Source organism: Pseudorasbora parva, chromosome 8 (assembly GCF_024679245.1).
Source record: "Pseudorasbora parva isolate DD20220531a chromosome 8, ASM2467924v1, whole genome shotgun sequence".
In the NCBI taxonomy this organism is placed as follows: domain Eukaryota; kingdom Metazoa; phylum Chordata; class Actinopteri; order Cypriniformes; family Gobionidae; genus Pseudorasbora; species Pseudorasbora parva.
The window spans coordinates 48,760,441-48,770,440 of NC_090179.1; the positions used below are offsets into that span (position 1 = coordinate 48,760,441).

Genomic DNA, 10,000 nt, shown 5'->3' on the forward strand with positions numbered 1-10,000 from the left:
GCGAATGTTTAATCTGTCAGCTCTGCTTCACCTTCTTTGCTCTGGTTGGTGTAGCGCTATCCTATCGCGTGCAGAGGGAGTTTGACAGACAGCCGTTTATCCGCCCCTCGGATTGAGCCGTTAATGGAGAGTTTCAGACCAAACATCTGGATGTGGGTCCGGCTTGTCCGGCTAGTTCAGCCCTAGAATCCAGTCGTAAAAATGTAATTTTGCTGCATAACAGGGAATTTCATGAATGTGTCATATTTCTGACCAGTAAATCAGAGGCAGTGCAGAGTGTCAGGGAATATTAAACCACGATTATACGGCAACCCGTCAAATGTTTGTAGAAATTATGACAGAACTATATTAAGACCTGCAAACTTGTCGCTTTTTGGCGACAATCGCCGTTTTCTTGGTTAATTGGGTCATTTCCGTGAATCACGTAGAACCGAAGAGTTTTTTTTTGGGGTCTACAGTTCTAGACATGCGAAACATTATTGTATAATCTTATAACTGACATTTCTCTGGGCCAATCGGAAGCTTAGCTCACTAGCGTCAGAATCTTGAAGCGCACAGCGTTACCTGAGCTCGCCATTGAATGAAACGCCGGGCTACCACGCGAGTCTGACGGATGGAAGGAAGCAAGCTTAGTGTTCAATTCAAGCATGGGCGTAGATTACGGAGGGTCGTGTCCTCCGCACTTTTAATAAAGTGTACTTTCATCCTCCGCACGTTTACTGGGTCTCCCCGATTCTAGTCGACCCGCTCCGAGCGGGATTCGAACCAGCGTTCCCTGCGCGAGGACGGGCAAGTTAACAGGGACGCTAAAGACAGCTTTCTCTACCTCGGTTGATTGCGCGCTTCTTCAGGTCACGGGCAAGTGTATTAATACATAGAAACCAATGTGAATACATCAAGATTTAAATTCAGAGACAAAAAATAATCTATACATGACCTGTCATTTTATTCGTATCTAAATATGAGGAGGGAGCTCTCACCGAAAGTCCAAAAGCGGATTCGTAGAAACCTATTTCGTTCCCTTTTGGAGCTTGGAAGGGTTCAGTTTGAGCAGATGTTTAATACCATCATCATCTGTCCTCATCAGAGCTCGTTTGCCGGTATATTCAGCATCTGCCTCATATTCGCCATCTCACGCATATTCTCCAAACTCATTCTCAACGTCTTCAAAATCAATATTTTGCTCACTGACAGCTTCTTGAGCACATCCATCATCAAGAGACAGTGACACTAACATATGATTGTGTTTAGTACTTGCTCTCTGCTGTAAATCACTGAGCCATTTCAAGTTTTGCAGATTATAATTATTGTTTCGTTTTCTGTCAGAGGTAACTATGAGTGAAACGTCACTTCATCATTGCGTATCAGACATCGCCACCTTGTGGAATAAAGGTGAATTGCGCCGTATTTCGTCATTATAGATTAATTTATCAGTGTGCAAAAAATATATACGTACAATCCTACACACTTTGGGTCGTTAGCGACCCTATACAATTTTGACAAAAAACTAGTGAAAAAACAGGCATTCAATTATAATTCTATTATTGTTTTCTTGTTATATTGTTTAAAATGGATTGATTGAGGAATACTAAGAAGGTTGATGTCTAACTTTAAAAAATGAATAAGGAGCAGGGTAGTGAATGACGTCTCGGGTCGCTAAAGACCTGAGGTGTGCATTTAAGGGTTAATGCATGTCTGATCAACAAAAGTATTAATTTCTCTCTTTTTTAATTTGACCACAGATGTTTGAATGGTATGGTGGTTTCCGCAAAAATGAAGCAGCACCATGAGCAGCAAAACTGTTTTCAACACTGATAATAATCATAAATGTTTGTTGAGCATCAGATCCTCATATGAGAATGATGAGTGACACTGAAGACTGGAGAAATGATGATAAAATCAGCTTTGATCACAGAAATAAATCACACTTTACTATATATTCATTTAGCGAACTGATGATGTACATCAGAATAATATTTCACTGTATTATGTTTTTTACTGCATTTTTAATTAAATAAATGCAGCATATCCCCTCCCAACCCCCCATATATGCGGCCCTGTGATTTCTGCCATAAGGAGTTGTGCAATCCAGTCATAAAAATTTAATTTTGCTGCATAACAGGCAATATTCGTGAATGTGTCATATTTCTGACCAGTAAATCAGAAGCAGTTCAGAGTGTCTGGGAAAATTAAACTACAATTATACGGCAACCCATCAAAAACTTTTTATATTATTAGTTTATATTGTATTATATTAATATTAATAATATTATATTATTATAGAGAGTGTTTCTGTTTTTGTTTTTGTTTTTTTTTGGATGACATTTTAATAGTTAAATTACATTTTAGTAATCAAGTTCAAATCAATCAGCTGTAGACATGTGATGTGCGTTAATGCCCTTTGCCCCTCCGACCGACAGAACTCCCGAGGTCAGAGGTCAAGGTTGCCATCGATACGGTGCACTACATGGCCCCTCCCTCCATCACGCATAATGGCTTCCTATTTAAGACCGCCTCCATGGCCAGACCAATCACAGAGAAGAAGGGCAAAGAAGGTGAGCCAGTCGTCGAGCAGATTAGTGTGTGTGTGTGTGTGTGTGTGTGTGTGCGTGTGTGTGTGTGTTCCTTGATTGATGTTTGATTGTGTGTCCGTCAGAGTTCAGCCGACGTTGGTGTGTGTTGAACGACGGGAACTTCAGCTACTATGAAAGTGACAAGAACGCTACGCCGAATGGAGGACTGAAGATGAAGGAGATCGTATGCCTGGCGGTCCAACCTCCCGAGACTCATGGGTAATCTGCAGTGGAGCAATGCATTATATATAGTTACATATTTATATATATATATTAGGGATGCAACAATACAGTTAGTTTGGTTCAATACACACCTCGGTTTTTAACCACGGTTTTCGGTTCGGTTCGTTTTTTGCTCTTCTATTCTTAGACGACAGGAACAGAAAGAGATTAAGAAGAAAATGTTTTTATTGCAATAACCTTTCTTTATTTTACTTTAAAACCTTACTTAAGCGTAAAATGTTACTTAACCCTCTGGCGCTCTTCATTTAGGGGTTGCATTGGTCATAAATGTCCGGACACCTAAAAATATTAAAGTAAAACCAATGCAATTTTTTTTCTTCAATAATATTTTTTCTTTTTAATTTTGTATTTTGAGATGATTTAATTGTTTTTTTTATATTTATGCAATAACTATGGTCTATTTTTGCCATTGAAAATTATACAACATTGTTTTTTTATTATTATTGCAGTATGTCAGGTTAAAATAGAGACACAGCCTTCAAAATAAAAATATTTGAATGATTTAAGAAATTATGCAACCATTAGTGTAATCACTAGAGGACTCTATGGGGCGGCTTTTCAATTCCCTAGTTCTCTTTTGAACACATACATTATTTTTTTTAGATGGATTTGAATATATAATTATACAATTCTAAAGACTATTTTTTATTAAGTTTTAGAAAAAAAAATGTTTTGTTACAAATAGTGATTTTTGTCTGGATATTTTGCATTTTTGCAGATTTCCCATTCATTTCCTATGGTGGTCATTTTTGACAGAAGAGCACAAGTGGGAGTCCTTTTTTTAAGACCTCTTAGCATGCTCAAATCATGCCCTCAGTTTTATTGTGTGTCTACACACCTAATGCTAGAAAAGTCACCAAGTTTCATATCATTCCGATGAAGATGTGATTTAAAAAAAATCAAAATGGGGTTCATAGGTTCAGTTTTTTATAGGTGTGTGTCTGTGTGTGTGTGTGTGTGTTTGTGTGTGTGTGTGGGCATGTTTTTGTGACGTATGAGGACACAAATGTGTATAATGCCATGGGTATGACACAGGTATTACAGGAGAGGGTGAAATATGAGGACATTACCCATGGCCCCACTTTACAAAAGGCTTATAAATCACACAGGAGGAGTTTTTATGAGAAAGTAAAAATGAAGAGTGTGTGTGTGTGTGTGTGTGTGTGTGTGTGTGTGTGTGTGTGTGTGTGTGTGTGTGTGTGTGTGTGTGTGTGTGTGTGTGTGTGTGTGTGTGTGTGTGTGTGTGTGTGTGTGTGTGTGTGTGTGTGTGTGTGTGTGTGTGTTTTGGCTCGTCTTCCGCAGACTCTGACCGTGTTTTCTTCCTCAGGTACGATCACACCTTCGAGTTATATTCAGACGCAGAACGCCTGTATCTGTTCGGCACGGATAAACCGGAGGCCATGCGGGAATGGGTCAAGTCCATCGCTAAGGTACGGCCGCCGATGTTTGCCGAAAGATTATTTTTCTCATCCCATTTGCAGATTATTTATCTTATTTTAAGCAAAAAAACTCTTAATTTTGAGTTATTTTCTCCCAAAACAAGACAATTACTTTTGCTTGTCTAGTAAATGTTTCTTAATGTAAGAATTTGTAGATGTTTGGACTAGAAACAAGACAGAAATACTGAGTAAGAAGAGCATTTTTTGCAGTGGATATAAATAAAGTTGCTTGCTTCTTCCCACAGTCCTTCATTCCTGCGGGTGCGGAGGATCTTTTGCTGAAGGACTTCGAGCGCATCGGCCGGCTGCGCTATAAGGACCGGCTGAACCGGGAGATGTCTCGGCTGGGCTGGTTCTGTCTGGTCGGATCCAGTCTGCACATCCGGCGGGAAGAGCAAAGCGCAGACGAGACCATCGACCTGCAGAAGCTACAGGAGCTCTGTGAGTGACGCGGGTTTGGGCCCGTGTTTGGGCAGTGTTTGGGCCGGGGTTTGGGTCGTGTTTGGGCCGGGGTTTGGGCCCGTGTTTGGGCCGAGGTTTGGGCCCATGTTTGGGCCGGGTTTGGGTCATGTTTGGGCCGGGTTTGGGCCTGTGATTGGGCCAAGGTTTGGGCCGGGGTTTGGGCCCGTGTTAGGGCCTGTGTTTGGGCCGGGGTTTTGGCCCGTGTTTGGGCCTGTGTTTGGGCCGTGTTTGGGCCGGGGTTTGGGCCTGTGTTTGGGCTATGTTTGGGTCCGTGTTTGGGCCGGGGTTTGGGCCCGTGTTAGGGCCTGTGTTTGGGCCATGTTTGGGCCTGTGTTTGGGCCGGGGTTTGGGCCTGTGTTTGGGCTATGTTTGGGCCGGGGTTTGGGCCCGTGTTTGGGCCGGGGTTTGGGCCGTGTTTGGGCCTGTGTTTGGGCCGGGGTTTGGGCCCGTGTTTGGGCCCGTGTTTGGGCCTGTGTTTAGGCCTGTGTTTGGGCCGTGTTAGGGCCTGTGTTAGGGCCTGTGTTTGGGCCGTGGTTTGGGCCCGTGTTTGGGCCCGTGTTTGGGCCATGTTTGGGCCTGTGTTTGGGCCGGGGTTTGGGCCCGTGTTTGGGCCTGTGTTTAGGCCTGTGTTTGGGCCGTGTTAGGGCCTGTGTTTGGGCCGTGGTTTGGGCCCGTGTTTGGGCCGTGTTTGGGCCTGTGTTTGGGCCGGGGTTTGGGCCCGTGTTTGGGCCGGGGTTTGGGCCCGTGATTGGGCCAAGGTTTGGGCCGTGTTTGGGCCCGTGTTTGGGCCCGTGTTTGGGACTGTGTTTGGGCCGTGTTTGGGCCAGGGTTTGGGCCCGTGTTTGGGCCTGTGTTTGGGCCGGGGTTTGGGCCCGTGATTGGGCCAAGGTTTGGGCCGTGTTTGGGCCCATGTTTGGGCCGTGGTTTGGGCCTGTGTTTGGGCCGGGATTTGGGCCCGTGATTGGGCCAAGGTTTGGGCCGTGTTTGGGCCCGTGTTTGGGCCCGTGTTTGGGCCTGTGTTTGGGCCGTGTTAGGGCCTGTGTTTGGGCCGTGGTTTGGGCCCGTGTTTGGGCCTGTTTGGGCCGGGGTTTGGGCCCGTGTTTGGGCCGGGGTTTGGGCCTTTTTTGGGCCCGTGATTGGGCCAAGGTTTGGGCCCTTGTTTGGGCCGGGGTTTGGGCCCGGGTTTGGGCCTGTGTTTGGGCCGGGGTTTGGGCCTGTGTTTGGGCCTGTGTTTGGGCCGTGTTAGGGCCGGGGTTTGACAGAGATTGTTAGTCAAAGAAAAGCTGGTATAAGATGGTAAAACATCTGCTCAAACTGAACCCTTCCAAGCACCAAAAAAAGATCACGAAATATGCTTTATATTATTTTTCTGTAATTGTTATATATGTTGTTTTCTATATTATCGTGACCAAGAGATCTATCAGTGTTGGATATAGATCTGGGTCGCTAACGACCCCAATATGTAAGAATGTTTGGCGAAGCAGTCATGCATTTAAGGGTTAAAGTGAAACGTGTGTGTGTGTGCAGCGATCCAGCCGGAGAATGAGGTTCTGGTCCTGGTGGAGCGAGGCAGGTGAGCAGGTGCAGGTTAAAGCGCTTCGGTCTCCAATGTGTGTGTGTGTGTGTGTGTGTGACTGACGGGAGTGTGTGTGTTGCTGCAGGACGCTGTATATCGAGGGCGAGCGGAAGCTGGATTTCCAGGGCTGGGCGACTGCGATCCAGAAGGCTGCTGGGAGCTCTGGAGACACGCTGAGCCAACAACAGCTGACCGAGGCCGATATCCCCGTCATCGTGGAGCGCTGCATTCATTTCATCACGCAATACGGTACTCTACTCTACTCTACTCTACTCTACTCTACTCTACTCTACTCTAATCTACTCTACTCTACTCTACTCTACTCTAATCTACTCTAATCTACTCTACTCTACTCTACTCTACTCTAATCTACTCTACTCTACTCTACTCTACTCTACTCTACTCTAATCTACTCTACTCTACTCTACTCTACTCTACTCTACTCTACTCTACTCTACTCCACTCCACTCCACTCCACTCCACTCCAATCTACTCTACTCTACTCTAATCTACTCTAATCTACTCTACTCTCCTCTACTCTACTCTACTCTACTCTACTCTACTCTACTCTACTCTACTCTAATCTACTCTAGTCTACTCTACTCTACTCTACTCTACTCTACTCTACTCTACTCTACTCTACTCTACTCTACTCTATTCTCCTCTCCTCTCCTCTCCTCTCCTCTCCTCTCCTCTCCTCTCCTCTCCTCTCCTCTCCTCTCCTCTCCTCTCCCCTCCCCTCCCCTCCCCTCCCCCTCCCCTCCACTCCCCTCCACTCCACTCCACTCCCCTCCACTCCACTCCACTCCACTCTCCTCTCCTCTCCTCTCCTCTACTCTACTCTACTCTACTCTACTCTACTCTATTCTCCTCTCCTCTCCTCTCCTCTCCTCTCCTCTCCTCTCCTCTCCTCTCCTCTCCTCTCCTCTCCTCTCCTCTCCCCTCCCCTCCCCTCCCCTCCCCTCCACTCCCCTCCACTCCCCTCCACTCCCCTCCACTCCACTCCACTCCACTCCACTCCACTCCCCTCTCCTCTCCTCTCCTCTCCTCTCCTCTCCTCTCCTCTCCTCTCCTCTCCTCTACTCTACTCTACTCTACTCTACTCTACTCTAATCTACTCTACTCTACTCTACTCTACTCTACTCTCCTCTACTCTACTCTACTCTACTCTACTCTACTCTACTCTATTCTACTCTATTCTCCTCTCCTCTCCTCTCCTCTCCTCTCCTCTCCTCTCCTCTCCTCTCCTCTCCTCTCCTCTCCTCTACTCTCCTCTACTCTCCTCTCCTCTACTCTAATCTACTCTACTCTACTCTACTCTACTCTATTCTACTCTATTCTCCTCTCCTCTCCTCTCCTCTCCTCTCCTCTCCTCTCCTCTCCTCTCCTCTCCTCTCCTCTCCTCTCCTCTACTCTACTCTACTCTATTCTACTCTATTCTCCTCTCCTCTCCTCTCCTCTCCTCTCCTCTCCTCTCCTCTCCTCTCCTCTACTCTACTCTACTCTACTCTACTCTACTCTACTCTACTCTACTCTACTCTACTCTCCTCTACTCTACTCTACTCTACTCTACTCTACTCTATTCTACTCTATTCTCCTCTCCTCTCCTCTCCTCTCCTCTCCTCTCCTCTCCTCTCCTCTCCTCTCCTATCCTCTCCTCTCCTCTCCTCTCCTCTCCTCTCCTCTCCTCTCCTCTCCTCTCCTCTCCTCTCCTCTCCTCTCCTCTCCTCTCCTCTACTCTACTCTACTCTACTCTACTCTACTCTAATCTACTCTACTCTACTCTACTCTACTCTACTCTACTCTACTCTCCTCTACTCTACTCTACTCTACTCTACTCTACTCTCCTCTACTCTCCTCTACTCTACTCTACTCTACTCTACTCTAATCTACTCTACTCTACTCTACTCTACTCTCCTCTACTCTCCTCTACTCTCCTCTACTCTCCTCTACTCTACTCTACTCTACTCTACTCTCCTCTACTCTCCTCTCCTCTACTCTACTCTACTCTACTCTACTCTACTCTACTCTACTCTACTCTAATCTACTCTACTCTACTCTACTCTACTCTACTCTACTCTACTCTCCTCTACTCTCCTCTACTCTACTCTACTCTACTCTACTCTACTCTACTCTACTCTCCTCTACTCTCCTCTACTCTACTCTACTCTACTCTACTCTATTCTCCTCTCCTCTCCTCTCCTCTCCTCTCCTCTCCTCTCCTCTCCTCTCCTCTCCTCTCCTCTCCTCTCCTCTCCTCTCCTCTCCCCTCCCCTCCCCTCCCCTCCCCTCCACTCCCCTCCACTCCCCTCCCCTCCCCTCCCCTCCCCTCCCCTCCACTCCACTCCACTCCACTCCACTCCACTCCACTCCACTCCACTCCACTCCACTCCACTCCACTCCACTCCCCTCTCCTCTCCTCTCCTCTCCTCTCCTCTCCTCTCCTCTCCTCTCCCCTCCCCTCCCCTCCCCTCCCCTCCCCTCCTCTCCCCTCCCCTCCCCTCCCCTCCACTCCCCTCCCCTCCCCTCCCCTCCCCTCCACTCCACTCCACTCCACTCCACTCCACTCCACTCTCCTCTCCTCTCCTCTCCTCTCCTCTCCTCTCCCCTCCCCTCCCCTCCCCTCCCCTCCCCTCCACTCCCCTCCACTCCCCTCCCCTCCCCTCCCCTCCACTCCACTCCACTCCACTCCACTCCACTCCACTCCACTCCACTCCACTCCACTCCACTCCACTCTCCTCTACTCTACTCTACTCTACTCTACTCTACTCTACTCTACTCTATTCTACTCTATTCTCCTCTCCTCTCCTCTCCTCTCCTCTCCTCTCCTCTCCTCTCCTCTCCTCTACTCTATTCTACTCTCCTCTCCTCTCCTCTCCTCTCCTCTCCTCTCCTCTCCTCTCCTCTCCTCTCCTCTCCTCTCCTCTCCTCTCCTCTCCTCTCCTCTCCTCTCCTCTCCTCTCCTCTCCTCTACTCTACTCTCCTCTCCTCTCCTCTCCTCTCCTCTCCTCTCCTCTCCTCTCCTCTCCTCTCCTCTCCTCTCCTCTCCTCTCCTCTCCTCTCCTCTCCTCTCCTCTCCCCTCCCCTCCCCTCCCCTCCCCTCCCCTCCCCTCCCCTCCCCTCCCCTCCCCTCCCCTCCCCTCCACTCCACTCCACTCCACTCCACTCCACTCCACTCCACTCCACTCTACTCTACTCTATTCAATTCTGTCATGCTCTACTTAACTCTATTCAACTCTACTTAACTCTACTCAACTCTATTATACTCTATTCAGCTCTACTCTACTCAACTCTATTTAACTGTGTGTGTATATGTGTGTCTGCAGGTCTGACCTCAGAGGGCATCTACCGTAAGAGTGGTGTGAACAGTCGTATCGCCGCCCTGCTGGAGGAGCTGCGGCGCGACGCCCGGTGTGTGTGGTTGAAGGAAGCCGAGCACCAGGTGGACGACGTCTCAAACGTCCTCAAGCGCTTCTTCAGGGACATCCAGGACGGTCTGTTCGGCCCCGAGGCTCAAAGCTGGCTCAGCAACACAGGTTAGCTCCCAAAAACATCAGGCATTAATCAGACGGCTAAACATGCTCTTCTTAATTTTGTCTTGTTTCCAGTCTAAATATAATCTGAGAAAAATTATCTGATTTCTGTTCGGAAACAAGAAACAAGACTTCAATCAGAAATCAGATTATTTTTCTCACCCCATTGGCAGA

The 10,000-nt window shown here is 47.5% G+C and overlaps 2 protein-coding genes across 6 annotated transcripts in view; one reads left to right on the top strand and one right to left on the bottom strand.

Moving 5' to 3' along the window:
• Positions 1-10,000, bottom strand: part of LOC137084932 (ribonuclease inhibitor-like) — a 318,165-nt gene that overhangs the window by 229,164 nt on the left and 79,001 nt on the right. The gene's annotated exons all lie outside the window — the stretch shown is intronic.
• LOC137084924 (arf-GAP with Rho-GAP domain, ANK repeat and PH domain-containing protein 1) overlaps positions 1-10,000 on the top strand; it is an 86,201-nt gene that overhangs the window by 59,544 nt on the left and 16,657 nt on the right. For all 5 annotated transcript variants that reach the window (XR_010906832.1, XM_067451482.1, XM_067451481.1 and 2 more), the window contains 7 exons: positions 2,421-2,555; positions 2,657-2,792; positions 4,144-4,246; positions 4,501-4,696; positions 6,245-6,290; positions 6,379-6,542; positions 9,620-9,829. Coding sequence is in view for 4 of the 5 variants with exons in the window: in XM_067451482.1 (XP_067307583.1) it covers positions 2,421-2,555; positions 2,657-2,792; positions 4,144-4,246; positions 4,501-4,696; positions 6,245-6,290; positions 6,379-6,542; positions 9,620-9,829 (990 nt within the window). In the remaining variant the exon portion in view is untranslated. The remainder of the gene's footprint in view (positions 1-2,420; positions 2,556-2,656; positions 2,793-4,143; positions 4,247-4,500; positions 4,697-6,244; positions 6,291-6,378; positions 6,543-9,619; positions 9,830-10,000) is intronic.